At 35.8% G+C, this 19,788-nt stretch overlaps 1 protein-coding gene across 19 annotated transcripts in view; it reads right to left on the bottom strand.

Annotated features, from left to right (window-relative positions):
* Nucleotides 1-19,788, bottom strand: part of SCAF8 (SR-related CTD associated factor 8) — a 221,559-nt gene that overhangs the window by 152,677 nt on the left and 49,094 nt on the right. For 18 of the 19 annotated variants that reach the window (XR_011568540.1, XR_011568538.1, XR_011568537.1 and 15 more), the window contains 9 exons: nucleotides 17,465-17,626; nucleotides 16,090-16,243; nucleotides 15,069-15,199; nucleotides 12,028-12,204; nucleotides 10,339-10,418; nucleotides 8,596-8,713; nucleotides 2,870-3,001; nucleotides 2,500-2,612; nucleotides 894-1,087 (listed from right to left, as the gene is read on the bottom strand). Coding sequence is in view for 5 of the 19 variants with exons in the window: in XM_070796430.1 (XP_070652531.1) it covers nucleotides 894-1,087; nucleotides 2,500-2,612; nucleotides 2,870-3,001; nucleotides 8,596-8,713; nucleotides 10,339-10,418; nucleotides 12,028-12,204; nucleotides 15,069-15,199; nucleotides 16,090-16,243; nucleotides 17,465-17,626 (1,261 nt within the window). In the remaining 14 variants the exon portion in view is untranslated. The remainder of the gene's footprint in view (nucleotides 1-893; nucleotides 1,088-2,499; nucleotides 2,613-2,869; nucleotides 3,002-8,595; nucleotides 8,714-10,338; nucleotides 10,419-12,027; nucleotides 12,205-15,068; nucleotides 15,200-16,089; nucleotides 16,244-17,464; nucleotides 17,627-19,788) is intronic. The other variant, XM_070796432.1, reaches the window with a different exon arrangement.

Below are 19,788 nucleotides of genomic sequence, written 5' to 3'. Positions count from 1 at the left end.
CTCATAATCAGGTAAGATTCTGGAAAGACAGCCAAGGCTGGTTCAGATTGCTGGAATGTACTAAGAAGATGCTGTCACCTTTAATGCCACGTAAATGCCATGTAAATGCCATGTAAATGCCTGGGTTTCCAGGATGCTTCAGCAATGTAAGCTGTACCAGTTACCCATCTATCTCCATGGCAGAAAGAATTTGGAGATCTTCAGAAATTAGATAACCTGATCAGTGCTCAGCTCTTGGCAAAGAATGACAATTTGCTCCACTTTATGTACTTCACCCATCTGCAACCTGTTCGTTTACCCTAAAAGTCATACCCCTCTAAATATCGTTTAGGCAGAATCCCACACTGAGTATGACTTACTTTACTACACTTCACGTGCCTGTCAAGTCAATTCTCCTGGAGGTTTCTCCCAAAACAAACCCCCACTAGTACCAAATTTGGTCTAATCATACATTATAGATTAACTATAAAGGAGGGAAAGATTTTACGACAGAACTCTCTCTTTGAGTACTGATCAAGTTTATAATTAGCTTTAAATTGGCATGCTTCCCATAATAATTACTCCTATAGACCTGGTGTTCAAAACTGGTTAGGACACCACACGTGGAAATCATGGTGTCAGTGAAACATTATAGATACAAGGCCTATTCTGCTTTGTAAATCATTAGTCAAGTCATATTTTTAAACTAGTATCAAAAAAAAAAATCAACTCTCAATGACTTTAGTATTTGAGTAGAAACCTATTACTTATCTTCCTCCTCTGTCACATTACAAAAACCAAACCAGTTTTCAACTTCTCAGTCTGAAAAATCAGGTTGACAGATTGTGTATTAACAGCAGGTAACTATTTTCTCAATGTTACTGAAACCAAAGCTCATAAAGTACATCACTTACCACTTAATGTTTTAGATCTAATTGGAGGTAATCCCTTCTTCTGCCGTTCTTTCTCCCTTTCTCTAGCTCTCCTTTCACTTGAGTATGAACGTGATGATTTCCTTTTTCTTTCTCTAGAGCGGGAGCGTGATCGCTTTCTGTGCTTACGCTTTCGAGAACCAGATCGTGACCTAGACCTTCGTTTTCTTGGTGATCTAACAGTAACCAAAAAAAACGCTTATTTTACTAACGACAATGTTAAAGCATCAAACATGCACTTAAATCTCTATACTGCTTAGGTCCACATTAGACACAGATGTGTGTCTGCAATGATTCTTATTGAGTCTGGGTGATACAAGGAAGAGGAGAAAGAGAATCTAGTTAGGACCTCACTTTCTCTTAGTGTCTAATTTACAAACAAGAGGTCAAGAACAGGGATGAAAGAAAACAGATTCTTTAGGTGACAAAGATGTTGCATTCTTAAAATTAGGAAACAGTGTTTTCAACAGTAGACCACTAAACAATTCAGTTTATAGGTTTTCATCTAATATCTCATAGTACTTGACTTTATAATGTGATACTGAAATACTGTTTCCTTTTTCCTATTAGTCATATGCCACTGAACTCTATTCAAAATACTCCTGTGTTGCAAAGACAAAGAATTTGCTAAGACAAAGATGTTTTCAGGACTAGCACTGTAATTCCCTGGAGAGAAGTCAGTTTAGAGAAAGATGAACTGACAAGCTCTCACTTGCAAGGAAATTCTTGAAAATAAATTCCTGAAACTTTCAAGTAAATACAAGGAAGTTCTTAAAACACACAAGAAATGACTGAAAAAAACATCAAAGATACTGTCCCTCTTCCAGCATTTACTGTTCAGACTTCGTGGGGCATTCATGTGTGGAAAACACAGCATAAAAATGTTACAGATTAATGACTTAAAGTTTTAATTTATAGCAAATACAACATATATTTAAGACAGTTCAAAACAAAAACAAGAAAATTTACCAGATTAAGAATAATGTACCTTAACTCAAATTTGATTGAGCATGTACATTAATGGGCCTTAACATGGCTAAGCCCACAGAGAAAACCATTTCTAGGATATGTTTTTTGAGAGTCCGATATGCTTACTGTTAATAAAAACAATTTTTATAGTTTGATTTTCATGATCATTTTTGGTATTACAAGATGAAACAGAATGTAAAAAAAACAATGGAATTTCTAATACTATTCCTCTATCATGTGATTTAACTGCTGTTCAGGGACAATTACGTCCTAAGCTGACTATCATCATATTATTATTAACTGCAACCATATATAACCCCAAATCCAAGACTCACGATATTGCTGTGACTCATGTAAATAATTCAAATAAAAAGCCACAGACATGTCCAACTGAAAACAAAACAGAACATATTTTCGGTTTTTGAAGTTCTGAGCTACTTTCTCATGAGACAATATGTTACTCTCAAACATACTGAGAGTAACATTTTCTTTTCTCTCAAAACATATTGAGAGAAACATTTTCTTTTACCTTGATGCAAAGAAACAAAGGATGCAAAAAAAGAAAAAGCCAACATTTTAAAAGTTTGCACACAGCTATTTTTAAATAGTACTACAGAACCTTGAACGAGATCGGGAGTGTGTTCTTGATCTTGAACGAACAGCCACTTTCTTTGCTTCCTGTTCAAAGATCTCCTCTTCCACTGCATCTTGCACTTCATCTATATCCATATCCTTGAAAGTCAAAGGAACACAAACAAAATGCCTGGTTGAGATTCAGTTTTTACTGATTATTTCTGCATCCCAAAATATTCACCATAATAACATTAATGCCTAACAGTAAAATGGTTACAATGAACAGCTTAACATGGAGGAAAAAACATTCACATTTATATTATTTTACATAAAATAAAAAATATTACCATATTTTAAGACTTTTTTCTGAAATCAATTTTAGAACTTTATGACCCAAGGAAACATTTACTTTTTACCTGTTGCTGAATATCTATAGAATCATCCAAATTTGCTTCAGGTTCAAGGAAATGCTGCTGACTGCTCCCTTGTGACGGTGATGCAGAATGTTCTGACCCAAATGTTCCTTCTTGACTATCCTGAGGAGTTGCCTGTTGAGTATGTACACAAACACACAAGCATTGGGAAATAATGAATAACATTATAAATGAAAATTTACATGCAAACATCACAATCAAATTTTTAAAAAGAAACCCAATACCAAAAAAATTCTGTTACATCCTTAATGATCAATCTAAAATGGCTCTTTTGTATAAATCCAAGTTTACTTGAAAGCACAGAATACCTCCATAAAGGGGGATACTGTAACACTAGAAGAGACTGGTAAGATTAAGAAAGTCTCCAAACAAAATTTTTCATTGTGAGAAAGATAAACTATCGTGAATAAAGGGACTGTATCATGAATGATATATAAAGAACTAAGTCACCCACTATATATACACAAGCAAAAGCAAAGCTCAAACCTGAATATCAAAATCACTGATCCAGTAAAATCAGTTTAGAACTTGGGTCTTTTTCAACCTCCACTTCTACGAATTCACAAAACAGTATTAGGAGGTGCAATGGCACCCCACTCCAGTACTCTTGCCTGGAAAATCCCATGGATGGAGGAGCCTGGTGGGCTGCCATCTATGGGGTTGCACAGAGTCGGACGCAACTGAAGCGACTTAGCAGCAGCAGCAGCAGCAGCAGATATGTAAAACATTTTAGAAAGACTAAACAAAAGTTAGGCAATGAAGCCTAACTATACGAAAAAAACAAATTTAAATCCCCGCCCCACCCCCCAACCTGGGACTACAATTACAGCAACTTGATACAGGGACTCTGCTTATATGCTGCTGCTGCTGCTCCTTCCGAAGAACTGAGTGTTCTTTGGAAGGAATGATGGTAAAGCTGAAACTCCAATACTTTGGCCACCTCATGAGAAGAGTTGACTCACTGGAAAAGACTCTGATGCTGGGAGGAATTGGGGGCAGGAGGAGGAGGGGATGACAGAGGATGAGATGGCTGGATGGCATCACCGCCTTGATGGACATGAGTTTGAGTGAACTCCAGGAGTTGGTGATGGATAGGGAGGCCTGGCGTGCTGCGATTCATAGGGTCGCAAAGAGTCGGACACAACTGAGCAACTGAACTGAACTGACTGATGATGTTAACTAAAACTGAGAAATTGATTATTATGGAAAAAAAAAATGACTCCCTAATTAAACATCCTAAAACATGATCTCACGGGTGCTAAAAATGAATAAAGAGAGTCCCTGGTAGTACACAAGTTGGGAACTATTGAATATCATAATTATTAACAGAAAAGGATAACTCAAACTACTGTTCCCTTCCTACAAATCTATTACGAAGAACAAAGCTACTCTTGCTATGAATTTGTCTCTGTGTGTAAAAGGAATATAGTACAGTGATTACAGAGAATACTATAAATTTCAAAGTTGCTAAGAGACTAAATCTTAATTGTTCTCATCGCAAAAAAGAAATAATTATTTGACAAGATAGAGGTGTTAGCTAACAATAGAGGTAATCATATCTCAATATATAATCATATCAAATCAATATGTTGTTCACCTTAAACTCACACAATGTTATGTCAATTATATCTCATAAAAAAATTTTTAATTACTCTTATTCTAACGACATTTAAACTGAAAGAAAAGCAAGCAGTAGAAAAACTGAGTCAAAAAAGCATAAAATAACCATTCCAATGTATTAATTTATGAAGGAACAGGCTCCCCAAAGACAAGTAACATTTTCAAGGTTTAGAAATAAATTAAAGCTAAAAAACTTGTTAATTAAATGCCTGCTTTATTCCACACTATTGACCAAAAAGTTGGTAAATTAGTATACTTTTGAGAACAAATCAAAGTGTGTTTTAAGCACAGTCCCAGCCTTCAAAGTGGTACAATAAAAATAAAATTCTTAACACAGCAAGACTATATTCCATTTTATCCCGAGCCCTACTGTTTGGCCCTAATTCAGTACTGCTACACCCCTCACATAATGTACTTCTTAGCTCGCCACCCACCTGGAGCATCCCATCTACCATCCACCCCACCTCTGTCTTTCATCTCTGATTTTCTGTGTAATAGTCTGCTTGGTATAACCAGCAGAATCCACTGCAACCAATGTTAGATTCTGAGGTTCTTTTTGAGCAGTTTTACCTATTTGAAAAGGCTGCGGTTCATGACTCTATTTTTTCTTTGAAATCTTATGAAGAACAAAGAGAAAATTTACTTTAAAAATTCAACTACAGAGCTTCCCAGGTGGCTCAGTGGTAAGAATCTACCTGCCAATGCAGGAGACACAGGTTGGATCCCTTATCTAGGAAGATTCCACGTGCGCCACAACTATTTAGCCTGTGTTCTGGAGCCCGGGAAGTAGCAACTTCTGAGCCCATGTGCTGCAACTTCTGAAGCTCGAGTGTCCTAGAGCCTCTGCTCCGCAACAAGGGAAGCTGCTGCAATGAGAAGCTAGCTCATCCCAACCAGAGAAAAGTCCAAGCAGCAAGGAAGCCCCAGGACAGCCAAAAAATAAAACTGTATTTAAAAATTACAATAAAATTCAACTATAATTTATTTTATGATCTTGCAATTAGCATTAGGACAACTGGACCCTTAACTACATCTAAGGTCTAAGCTATGGAGGAAAAACTATGACAAACCTAGACAGCATATTAAAGAACAGACACATCACTTGGCTGACAAAGGTCCATCTAGTCAAAGCTATGTTTTTTCCAGTAGTCATGTATGGATGTGACAGTTGGACCATAAAGCAAGCAGAGAGCCGAAGAATGGATGCTTTCAAACTGTGGTGCTGGAGAAGATTCTTGGAAGTCCCTTGGATAGTCAATCCTAAAGGAAATCAACCCTGGATATTCACTGGAAGGATTGATGCTGAAGCTGAAGCTCCAATACTATGGCCACCTGATGCAAAGAGTCAACTCACTGGAAAAGACCCTGATGCTGGGAAAGACTGAGCGCAAGAGGAGAAGCAGGCGACGGAGGATAAGATGGTTAGATAATATCACTGACTCAACTGACATGAATATGAGCAAACTCCGGGAGACGGTGAAGGACAGGGAAGCCTGGTGTGCTGCAGACCATGGGGTCGCAAAGTGTTGGAAAAGACAACGACCAAAAACAACAGTACAAAACTACTGAAGCAAAGTTAAGTTACATATTGCTGATATCCCACTGATAGCGCTGTATTATTAATTGGCTGAATCTTTTCTAATCTTTTTATTTCTAACACTTTGTTTAAAGTTCTTTTATTAGTCTTATCACTTTCATCATGAGCATTTCATTCTGAGTTATCTGACATCTTTTGGATATCTGATAAAACAATTATCAAAAGCACAACTCTAACCTACTCAAGACAACAGAAACCATTCCTTTTATGACATGATTGTTAGTTCCTCATGATTCAACCAGTTTCAGAAAGTTCTCCCGTCTTCCACCAGCCTTCCATCATTAGACAAAAGACTTCAAGCCCTTACCCCAGTGTGGTCAGGGCTGCGAGAAACAGAGCAGCACTAGCAATCCTAATACCCTCTTCACTCTGAGACTATGGAAACTTTCAGGTAGCCACACTGAGCTTAGCGGTGACTAGAAACACTTAGCTTTTCTGCATATTCCACCCCATCTTAAATACATAACTGGTTTGGTAGAGCCAATTACACAACTGATTGAATTTAACTGCTACTCTGTTGATGTTTACTCTTCAATTTTAAATTTGTGATAGGTTTTAAACACTATTCATCTTATGCCTAAGAAAAGTTGCTTTTTTTCTTCACTGCCATTTTTGAACAAGGAAACTTTTAAGAACATTTACTCCTTTCAAAGAGATTCTATTACTATACCTTCTAAAATTGTGGAGATGATATATAAGGCAATCAACTATGACCAGAATTCTTTTTTTTCTTTTTCTGTTAAACCTTCATTTTATTGTTTCTGCTAAAACTTCTGAAATGAAATTAGAACTAAGGAAATTCAAAGGTGTCACATTTATAGGTGAGTAAACGTCCATTACTACTACCTCTTGGCTCTGTAATAGCTCTGAAGTTTCTTATATCACTGACAATCTGTTTCCTTTCCTTGAATCACAACTTGTGCTTTTAAATAATATTCAAATGTTTTTTACTCTTTGTCCTCAAGTTCCTAAATTCTCAAGCAGATATATTTTATTTTCCTGACATAAAATAATGCACCTACTTCTATCAGAATTATTTCTTCAAAACAAGGTATGGAATTTCATTCTCATGATTCCAGGTACAAGTTCCAACATACAAATATCAACAAAATCCATTACCATTTGCATTGAAAGGACAATGTCAGACCCTAACAGCGTCTAAGGTTTGCTATCGAAACTAATCTTCCCTCTTCCATATTCCCATAGTCCTTCATTTATACCTCTATTACGAAACCAGTATCCTGCCTTGTAATCAAACAGATATACATGCTCTACTAGAGAAGAGCTTACTTGAGGCAAAATGCTTCTCTGTTCTTCTCTGGATGTATCATCAGTCTAACAATGCTCATACTTTAAAAACATTTGTGGTATTGTATTAAATTCATTAGCGCCAGAAAGATTTGATTAGAAGAAGTATGAGATTCCCAGAAACTCATAATGTAAAGAGTTTTACATCCATAACTATTTCTCAAATAGAGAAAAATCAGGCTTTGCAATGGATTTAACCTTAGCTTCACAATAATTTGACATGTTATCCATTCTAAGGTACAACTTTACATTTCATCATGCCTGAAATTTAGAAGATTCTTAAAACTATACGGAATGTTACATGTAATTTGTGTGTGTGTGTGTCCATTCACTCAGTTCTGTTTGACTCTTTGCAACCCCATGGACTGTAGCTTGCCAGGCTTCTCTGTCCATGGAATTTTCCAGGCAAGAATTCTGGAGCAGTGAATCTTCCTGACTCAGAGACTGAACCTCCATTTCTTGTGTCTCCTGCGTCGGCAAGTGGACTCTTTACCACTGTGCAACCTGGGAAGCCTACATATACTTCAGAAATATTCTAAACTTCTTGGGTATATATAAAATAATGGTGAGTCTTAGGACAGAAGGTATTTCATACTAGCAGTGCACTTTAACAGTGGATGCTTCATTTCACTAAGCTTCAATTTCCTACAGTGTAAATGAGACTCAAAATACCTATATGATAGCATATAAAAGATGTGGTCAAAGAAACTATACCTTTTTAAAGAAAAGGATCAAATGAAAGATAAAAATGAACTGTAAAAAAACTATCTGATAAGCATTAACTGTAATCATGCCTAATAAAGCTCTTGCCATCTACCAAGAGTCTAATTAAAGATAGCAACCTACTTTGTCATCATCAACAACAACAACAGCAAAATCACCATGATCTTGCTTAACAGGTAACTGAGAGGAAAGAAAAGTTTCACACTGTAATACTGAAACACCACCATGTCTTCTGTCCTCTAATTCCTTCCAGTATACTGAAAATAATTTCTATAATTTCTCAACAGATATATAAGCTGCCAGAACACATTTCAAGATTACAAAAAAAAACAGAACAAACAAAAACTGTAAAGGTCCTGAAAAGACTCATCTTCCGAGTAACAACCAGCTGAAGAAAAATCACCAGGTGACAGACAGCAGACAGCAGTAACAAGAAAGACCACAAGGTGGGGTTACCAACCTTTTGAGGCTGCTGCTGTTCCAGGAGTTGCTGTCTGAGATGTTCAAGGTTTTGCTGCTGCAATTGTTCTGCTATCTGATGAAAGATGGAATTGTTCACAGATTCCGAAACATGAGAACTACAATGAAAAAAAAGTGTTAATATATTTTAAAACTCAATAAAGATAATATGAAAGTAAAAGAATATTCAAAAACACCCCAAAATGCCAACAAATGGAATATACTCTATTACAGCGTTTACTTTTAATATTAATACAGAAAACAGAGTAACTCGGAACATTAATATGTTGAAATAGAAATATACTTCTTCAATAGTTTCAACAGATTGACTACATGTTAGACATACTCTGATGAAAATCTGCTATTACTGTCTATAAATTAGTACCTTTTTACATTAGAGCATTTTAAGAAAATCTTAATGAAACACTTATAAACCATGACACAATGGGAAAAATGTTCCATCAATCAGTATATATGCAATCTACAATCAAAACTGATCATACACTTAAAAAAAAACTAATCTGCTTTCACATTATTAGGCATGTTAACAGAAAGAGTGTTTAGATAAGAGGAAATAATAATTTAACTATACTCTGGGAAATTCACACCTGGAATACACCTGGAATTCTGGGTGCCACAAGGTAAGACATGAACAAAAAAGAGGGCACCCCAAAAGGGGCAATCAGGATGGTGAGAAGTCTTGAAACAGTTGGAAAAAAGTGTACTTCATCTGGAGCAAATAAACCTAAGGGGAAGAATGATACCTATCTTCAAATACTGAATGGCTATGTCTCAATAGATTATGGAGCAAATTTGCTTCCTTGCTTCAGAAAGCAAAATGGATCAGTGTGTAGAAAGCAAATCCCGTAGGATTCAGTAACAAAAGATCAAACCGTATATTAACAACTACTTAACTCTGTCATAGGAGGCATTAAAACAACAGATTAAAAAACCTATCAGGACTGTTACAGGAGATTCTTACATTGCTCAGGACACTGATCTACATGATCTCAAATGCTTTGTAGTCTAAAACATTAGTTCTTAATTTTTCAAGTAGAATCTCTTTATCATCAGCATATAACTACATTTATATATATATATTTTAATATATTATCACAATATAGAAAACTAATAACTGCTGAAATAAGACATCCAGAGGCTTTCCCCACTCATCACCTCTTTCCTATTCTCCCACCTTCCACCTTCCTCTCCAACATCCTCCTTCCCACTGGTCCTCTCCTGAACCCTCACAGAACCCAAGGCTCTGCACAATTGTTTCGGGTGAGGAAGCAGGGGAATCACTGATTTAAATCAAAACTCACAATCTATTTCTTTAACAAACAAAATCCCTACAACCCTGTTCCTTACTTCTAATCAGTCTGATACATTCCCAGAATTTACTATATACTTCCTAGAAGCAGCCATGGACACTAGAAGCAACTTATTTCTCCTACTATTTCAACTGAGCTAAATAACCTAAAGCTTACTATATCAACAGCAAATGTTACAACCAAGTTTATCAGTACTTATCAATTTTCCAGTAAAGAATTTTTATATATCCCAACTATCTGCAAAGTTCTTAGAGTCAAAACAATATAGGGAGGCAACAAGCAGCAACTCCCCCATCTTCCTATGTGAGAGCCTGAAACAATGCTCAAAGTATACTGAGTAGCTCAGATGGCAATATTTATAAAGATAACAGAAAAAAGTTATGGTTTATGAAGAAAAACATAGCAACGCTTACAGTTGAGAAGCTGGAATTTCCTTTTTGGGTTCTTCACTATGCTCAGAATCTTCTCCAAAATCAAACCTATCCATCAACTTCTAAGTGGGGAAAAAAAAAAGAGGGAGAGAAAGAGATAAATTTAAAAGTACTTTACACAAATACAAGTTACAAATGCTATTCTAAAGATCATTGACATTCCATTAACTTATCTCTATCATTTAAAATGTAACTATTTCTTTCATATAATTTTATTGTTACATGCTGTTTATTTCATATAATTTTATTGTTTATTGTTATACTATAAAAACATTTTGAATGGACCTTTACTTCTCTTCAAAGAATTCTGACAGACGTTGTCTTATGAAGCAGAACAATCATAACACATAGGATAATTACCAATACTTTAACTTTATAGAAGAGAAGATTAGGGTTTAAATAATTGAGTGGCTTGTCAAATGTAAAACAATTTTATTAAAAAAAAAATCTAGAACTATAATCTACAGAACTATAATCAACAGATCTACTACTAGTACAGTTCTCTCAGAATGCTCCACTGTCTTTTAAATGATCAATATAAAGGCTTTTTGAAAGCTGTGGGCTAAACAAGCCTAAGTAATATAATCTAATAAATCAATATTTATATTTCTATGAAAATAACAGCAGAAATAAAAAGAATATAGATAACATTTCCAAGGGATAATATTCCTATAATCAGCAAGAATACTGAGGATATCACCCGAGTTAAACAGCCAAGATTTTCAACTTTGAAAACACTATTCTTTCCAGTTATATCTCAATTTATCATATTATAGTAGCAACTTATAAAGAAGCTTTCCTTTGAACTTTCACATACTTTACAATTTTACTTTTAGCAGGTTAAAATTACAGGCTAGACACTATAATTAATTAATTTGTAACATCCATAAAAATCAGCTCAAAAACAATCATTTGCCTCAATAGTGAATATACAATTTTACTGACTAGTTTTCTTTAGTCAAAAGAAAATAAATGTTTCAAGTGGATTTATAAAATTACTTAAATTCCTTTCAGAAATTTGAATCTTTTGTAAAATGTATTTCTTAATAAACAGTAATATTTACTTAATAATTGTTAAGTTATTAAGTAACATTTACTTAATAACAGTACATGCACATGTGCTAAGTCGCTTAAGTCATGTCTGACTCTTTGCAACCCTATGGACTGTAGCCCGCCAAGCTCCTCTATCCATAGGATTCTCCAGGCAAGAGTACTCGAGTGGTTGCCATGCCCTCCTCCAGGGGATCTTCCCAATTCAGGGAATGAACCTGCACGTCTTATGTCACCTACACTGGCAGCCATCTGGGAAGCCCCTTATACAGTGCTGTGTTTAGTCGCTCAGTCATGTCCGACCGACTCTTTTCAACCCCATGGACTGTACCCTGCCAGGCTGCTCTGCCCATGGGGATTCTCCAAGTAAGAATACTGGAGAAGGTTGCCATTTCCTTCTCCAGGGGATCTTCTCAACCCTCAGGGATTGAACCCAGGGCTCCCACACTGCAGGTGGGTTCTTTACTGTCTAAGCCACCAGGAAAACCCTTATAGAGTACAATGGATGTTAGAACATAAAACAGTTTTACGGTAAAATGTAGTTTACATAATTGCAATCTACATGATAGTATAGAAAATTCAGTTATTCATATAGAACAGATTGGTTATCCTAATTTCTACCTTGTTAAAAGACACCCCCTGTTCTAGGGGATTAAGGGTGTTGGCTGCTGCAGCTGCTGCTGTAAGCTGTGCTGTAAGAGCCTGCAGCTGGACGACAAGACCAGCATCCAGGGCTTGCAGGATGGAGGGCTGAGGCTTCTGCTGCTGTATCTGTAAAGTCTGTATTAACTGCTGAAGCTGCAGCGGGGTGCGGGGAGAGAAAAGAAAATTGTTACAAACAGGTGTTGGGTTTTACCCATAAGAATGCTCATCTAAACTTTTAGTCAATAAAATTTATCGTTCTACAGTCTAGAGACCAAGAAAAAATATATACTGACTCAACACAATTCATTTTTAAAATAAGATTTGTGTGTGTGCCCTATGGAACAGTTCTAAATAGGTTTGTCTTTACTTCTGGAAAGTCAAGGAACTTTAAACAAAATAAAATGACCATACCATAACAAACAACAAAATAAAAACTCATCACAAGCAGACTTAATTTTTTTTTCACTAGGCTTTTCATTCCCTTCTTCAATGAACTCAATCTATGTAAAACGACAAGCACTTACAACAACTGCTTTTGCTATCATTCAAATTTACCATCTGACAACACATTCCTGAAAGGAGGAAAGAAAATAAGGAATCTTTCCCTTGGAGCAGTCTGAAACTAAGGAAATTAAAGACAAATAGTGTCAATAAGAGTTGAAAGCAACCCTTGTCCCCCCTCTATTCACCTTCTCTCTTAAAAAATAGAAATAATAATAAAATCCTAAAGATATTTCAGGTAAGTAAGCCCTACATATATCCCACAAGTAATTACTTTTCTACTTAAGATGTAAACCGAAGTTAAATCTGAAAATTATCAGTTTGGAATATAAAAATAGCAAAGCTACTGCTAAACAAGACATCTGTATTAAGTTCAATTTACAGTGAGAGAAGATAAAAATATGCATGATGACAGTAGTGAAACAATTCCTTGCCTATCGCCAAAAAGGAACATTGGAAAACAAACCAGTCTCCACCTATCAATCAACATTTACTACAAAGTACTAATTGTGATAGGAAACAAAGTACAAAAGTATATGATAGCTGAGCTACTGCACCAAAGCAGCTCCAAGCCAGACAGGATGGGTGACTAAAAGATGGAGCATTATAGGGAGGAAAGAAGGAAGGAAGGAAACGTCTTCACACCTTCTAAACGCTCCTCCTGACACCTGCACCCCCCTCCACGCCCCCACAGCAGTATCCTTTCCGTCACCCAGGTTCGAAGGCTGCAGCGTCCTACTTCTTCCTCTACTCTGACTTCACATCTCAGATTACTGTGTCCCCTTGACTCTTTGTACTATTTTTCTGGAATACCGATTCTCCTGCCAAAAGCACTTTTTAATAGATACATTTTAAAATTAGATTTGCTTTTATGGGTTCTTTTCAAAATATCATAATCACAGAAAGTTAGTAAATTCTACAATTTAATCTAATATTCAATTTGATTTCACAGCTGTCCCAAAAATGTAGAAACGGGATCCAATCTAAGGCTAAATAAATGAACTGGTTCCATTTGTTTAAAGATTGTCTTTTTAAAGAGTCCACAACTGTACTATTTTTCACATGTGTATTACTGCCTTTCTATTATCATTGTTACCAACAAATATACTCCTTATCTCTAGATTTCTCCTTTTTCCCATCCATTCAAGTACTCTTCAGATCATGTGACTTCAACATAAAAATCTCTGGCAACTCCTCCCTGCTTAGTACATGAATCCTTCACTTCTCAGCCCAGGTCCCACACTTAGGTTTACCACTTCAATGTCATGACTAGTAACTTACATACGTAGACTATCTTATCCTCTAGAAAACTCAATTCTAAGATATCTTCTCTATACCCCAACATTGTTATGCCTCTATACATCAGTCATTCGTTTCACAAAATATACTGAATACCTGCTATAACCTAGACACTGAAAATACAGGAGTGAGCAAAACAGAAAAACCCCTTGCCCGTGTACAGCATACATTACAGTGGAAAGAGACAGTGAATGGAACAAATGAGGAAGGTACATGAGATATTAGGTGCTAGGAAGAAAAGAAGGCAGGTGACAAAGAAAGGGAGCAGACCAGATGAAAGGCAGCATTTGCAGTTTTAAATAGCTGTCTGAAGGCCTTACTGGGCTAGCATTTAAACAAAGACAGGAGGCTGAAATGTGTGAACATGCGGGAAGGACAGCTCGGGGAGTTTTACTATATAGATCACAATTAACCTGGGTTTAAAGGATAAGCTTAAAAACAAACAAACAAAAAACCACAGATGCTAAGGAAAGACAATCTCATATCTGCCGTAACAGGTTCTTCAAATGTCACTTTGTCAAAGATGCTTTCTCTTGGTTACCCTAACTCTGACCCCTTCCTCCAAACCTAGTCACTCTAAAGATCTGCCGTTTTAAGTCATCTGTGCTAAGTCGCTTCAGTAGTGTCCGACTCTGCGCAACCCTATGGACTGTAGCCTGCCAGGCTCCTCTGTCCATGTGATTCTCCAGGCAAGAACACTGGCATGGGTTGCATTTCCTATTCCAGGGGGTCTTCCCAACCCGGGGATCGAACCTATATCTCATTACATCTCCTGCATTGCAGGCAGGCAGGTTCCTTACTGCTAGCGCCACCTGGGAAGTCCCTTTAAGTCATATATCTCTATCTAAATAATGTTTTATACTTCTTTATTGTCTGTCTCCCCTAAACAGAAAGCTATCTTCTCCAAGGCAGAAGGCTTCCCAGTCTCATTACTGGATTAACAATAGCACCTAATAATGCTTGGTAAAACTATGTGCTAAACTAAATCAATTATTCTGGTGTAGAATGAATTATTTGTAAAATAATCTTCAATGATACAAATGTACATGATACACTATTAAATTTAAAAAAGCAAGTTACAAAGTATTGTATGTAGGGTGGTCATTTTAAAAAAACTTAAAAAAAAAAACACTCTTTAGGTGGTACATAATCAAACAATGCATTAGGAAAACAATGAGTTCTAAATCATGTTGACATAACAAAAAAAAGCTGCTCACCTGTTGGCCTTGAGGACTTTGTAAGATCTGAGCTACTGCTGCAAGTGTATCTGTATTTGTTATCTGAGACACCCACGGATCAGGTAAACCTTGGACCACATTGGCTGGAGTAACAGGTGTCACAGGAGTTCCTTTTAGAAAGACATCAAACCCATCCCCAATAAATATGTAAGTAAATAAATAAGATGTAGAAAATTAGATTTGTTCTGTCACTTTTAAAAAATATGTACAAATTTATATAATTTTACTGTCTTCATCTTTAAAAACCATTACAGAATTAGGTTCATTAAATAAAACAAAATGGCAACAACAAAAATGACCAAAAAGAGCTTTTCATACTTATTTTCAATTAACTAAGCTACCATTTTAAAGGAGCTTACAATCCTCGGAAATCATTAAATACTTTACTAAAGAAGAAAATTCAATGACATAAGGAAATATTCAATCTCTGATGAAAAAAGTATTATAAAAGTGTACATAAAATTATTATTGTTCCAAAATGTATATGTACATACTCCAAAATAAACATACATCAAAATGATAACAAATATAATTCTTAGACTGTGGTTAAAAAAAAAAAAATTCAAATGTCATTTAAATACCTCAAAAAAACCTCCATGATTTTGAGATTATTACTCATTCTTGGATCCACTAAATAAATCTTTTCAGGGTTCTCTTTATATATTAAGTACACTTAGCTCACTATGAATATCAAGTTGATATATATGCAAGTTTAGAAGATTACAGTCTATATCAGGAAAAATTTAACTGAAATACCAACTTCCCAAGATGATTATGTTATGTTTCTAGGAACTTTAAAAGCTTAGCTTTTTAATTTTTTTGAAAAGAATGAAACACAAATATAATTTCTGATTTTATTTTTCCTTCAAATTAAGACTTCCTTTCATTTACTTAAAGTGAAACAAATTATCCTGCACTGTCAAATTATTATTTCATATATGAATAATTGCCTGAAATGCATGAGTAGAACACTCAGAAAATCTCTCTCAAAGCAACATACCTGGAGTATTGCTCATAGCAGCAGTAGTACTGGCCAGAACAGGTGTGACAACTGGAGGAGGAATCCCTGCTGCCATATCCAGAAGAGGCTGAATAATCTCACTCTTAAATACATTATTCTTCTGCCATAAGTTTAATACTCTCACTATTTTACTCTAGAGGAAAAAAGAAAACGATTATTTTTATTTTTTTGCTTTCAAAACTTCAGAACAGTCATATCATAGAGGCTCCTCAGGCCATGGACAGGAAGGATGGATTAAAATACTTCTTGGGCACTTAATGGAGTTCAGGCACTGAGATTACAGTATCAGTATAATCTTTCCGACTCTGATTATCAAAAAATCCCTAAACACTAAACTTCATTATAAATGACAAATATTATTATTATGAAGTTTACAAATTCAAGACTGACTTATTCATTGTAACTGACATAAATCCAAGTCCAAATTAGTGAAATTCCTAAATCAAAGTGTCTAAGTTACTTCAAAAATGTTTATATAAAATCTCAAATGAGTTATTTTAGGTGGCGTTCTAAGGTATTTAAGACTCAATCATGATGGATCACATTAAAACTGGAAGCATTCTTTCTGCCTGCAAAGAATCAACGTACCAAGGTTAATCAGAAGGAAAAAACCTGACTTTAGAGGCATATCCAAGAACAATTTACAACTCCTGACACAATAACGTGTTTTCTCCACATCGATCCACTCTAACAAGACTTTGTTCTGATTGCAGACTGTATAACAGTTATTAAAAATAAAAACTACCTAATCTTGTTGTACTTGAGAGGAGGTAAAAGATCTGTGGTAAGCTTTTAAGTCTGGTTGCTCTTCTTCAGAGTAAGTCTTCACCTGTTCTTACTTTTCTACACAATCAACACTGCAATCAAGTCTGTCAGAATAAGGACACTAAATTTCCAAGTCAGCATCCAAGAAATGTAACCTTCTACTATCCCGGTTTCCAGCACTAAGAAAACGCTTCCATAACAAAGGAATTTTGATATGCAGTTATGGTCTACTAATTACTTGGTAAAATCATTTTCCACAGACAACTAAGTAGGTACATATCAGCTAATGTCAAATGACCAAAATTATGAATTGGTTGTGCATGTAAGTAAATAAGATTTTAGGATAATTAAAAATGCTTATTAGAGCCAGTTTCTTTAATACCAATGGCTTTAATAAATTAAAAAGTGGCAAAATCAACTATATCTTTCATTCTGTTTAAGAAAAGTCTAATAACAAAAAGAAACATGGACAGTGCAATAACTATTCAAATTCAGGATAACAAATGGTAATATAAAATGATAAATTATGATAATGTAAAGTCTTATTAAGACCAAAAAGGTAATTACTTCACCAACTTAGGCAGCATACCTTGTCATCTCCAGGGCAACGGTATAAATTCTGGAAAGTGCTAATGATGTTATTACTAAATCTGGGTGCAAACACATCCTTTTCTTGACCAAATTGATGTCGAGATTGTCGTACAATAGAGTCAATAACATAAAGTCCAGGCACCTTATATTCTGGTTTACACTGATGAAAAAAGAAGAATGGGAAAGGAAGCAAATGAGAAGGTTAAAATTCTCAACAGACAAATGTCACCATAAATCTATAAAAACACAAACACACTGCTCACACTGAGGTGATGAACACTCAGAGGTTGACCATTCCACACCATCTGTCTCTGGAATGGCATTTGAAAGACTCTACTTTGGCTACTCTACATATTCAGTTCAACTGCCAATCACCTAAGTTCCAAAACAGCCCTGTGTAACTGGCTTGAACAATAACAAATAAAAGGTGTGGTTAAAATTAAATATATATATATATATAGTTTAATGACTTGTGAATTCAAGCAGTGAATTCAAGAAAGAAAAGCTCTGGTAAAAAACTACTGCCAACAAGCCTTAGACTTCATCCAAAAAACACACAGGAAAAGGATCTCTATATGAATGAAGGAAGGAATCAAATGGCAAATTACAACATTCTAAACACAGTGAGCCTGAAGTTTTAAAACTTTTCTCAAATGCAAACCTATATGAAAGATAAGACACTACCATTATGATTCTAAAAATCTTTCCTACGAAAATATGTTTTAGCTGCTTCACTGATCAGTGTTTCTTATCCTTCTTATAGTCTGAAGAACATGACAGTCTTCTGGGACCTTCCCTAAGCACAACGAAGAACCCTTCACCATCAACTTCACTGCTTCAATTTTTTCCATGTCCAGAAGCATGAGAAAACCTGCCTCCCAAATACATACTAATTAAAATGAAATTATGGCTGCTAAAAGCAGGTTCAAATTTTGAGTGTAATTAGGTAAGCATTTCACCCAGAATCATTTCATAGAAATCATATATAGCACTAAATCAAAACTGCATTCTTGAAAAATTTCTTAGACCCAAGGACCAGTGAGTAAAGGATCTTCAATCCACCTCCAACACACAGATACATGTTTCTAAACAGTATTTTCAGTCAAGACAATGAGTGACTTCATTCTGCAAAAAGACTAGATGATCCATCACTTGTTCCTTCAAATCCCTTCTTCTTAAGGTCATTATTAAAAAAATGAAGAGACTGATACCACCAATTTATAAGTATCTATTGCAAGGTTCTGGCTGTTTAGTACTTGAAATATTTAATAAAAGGGCAGTAATGTTGATGTGTGGACATTAAAGTTTTAGGTTTAACCAACCAAAGGTTCAAAACTGTCTGCTCTGTTCAAAGTTATTGTTTTAGAAGTCTGAAATAGTTTTCACTGATGTTCCCCCCAAATCTAGCATATTTGTTCCTCAGTTCATATATCTGACTTATTTTCCTTTGACTACCGTTCAGTTCAGTTCAGTCACTCAGTCACGTCTGACTCTTTGCGACACCATGAAGTGCAGCACACCAGGACTCCCTGTCCATCACCAACTCCCGGAGTTCACTCAAACTCATGTCCATCAAGTTGGTGACGCCATCCAGCCATCTCATCCTCTGTCGTCCTCTTCTCCTCCTGCCCCCAATCCCTCCCAGCATCAGAGTCTTTTCCAATGAGTCAACTCTTTGCATGAGGTGGCCAAAGTATTGGAGCTTCAGCTTTAGCATCAGTCCTTTCAAAGAACACCCAGGACCGATCTCCTTTAGAATGGACTAGTTGGATCTCCTTGCAGTCCAAGGGACTCTCAAGAGTCTTCTCCAACACCACAGTTCAAAAGCATCAATTCTTTGGCGCTCAGCTTTCTTCACAGTCCAACTCTCACATCCATACATGACCACAGGAAAAACCATAGCCTTGACTAGACGGACCTCTGTTGGCAAAGTAATGTCTCTGCTTTTGAATATGCTGTCTAGGCTGGTCATAACTTTCCTTCCAAGGAGTAAGCGTCTTTTAATTTCATGGCTGCAATCACCATCTGCAGTGATTTTGGAGCCCAAAAAAGAAAGTCTGACACTGTTTCCCCATCTATTTCCCATGAAGTGATGGGACCAGATGCCATGTTCTCAGTTTTCTGAAATGTTGAGCTTTAAGCTAACTTTTTCACTCTCCTCTTTCACTTTCATCAAGAGGCTTTTTAGTTCCTCTTCACTTTCTGTCATAAGGTGGTATACAAGCAAATAATTATCTACCTAGCCAGGCAAATAATACATCCACTAAAAAAATTGTTTAAATTTAATGAAAACCCAACACATTTCTTTGTTAAAAGTCATCT

Source organism: Bos indicus, chromosome 9 (genome assembly GCF_029378745.1).
Source record: "Bos indicus isolate NIAB-ARS_2022 breed Sahiwal x Tharparkar chromosome 9, NIAB-ARS_B.indTharparkar_mat_pri_1.0, whole genome shotgun sequence".
Taxonomy (NCBI): domain Eukaryota; kingdom Metazoa; phylum Chordata; class Mammalia; order Artiodactyla; family Bovidae; genus Bos; species Bos indicus.
This window is presented reverse-complemented; position numbering and strand designations above follow the sequence as displayed.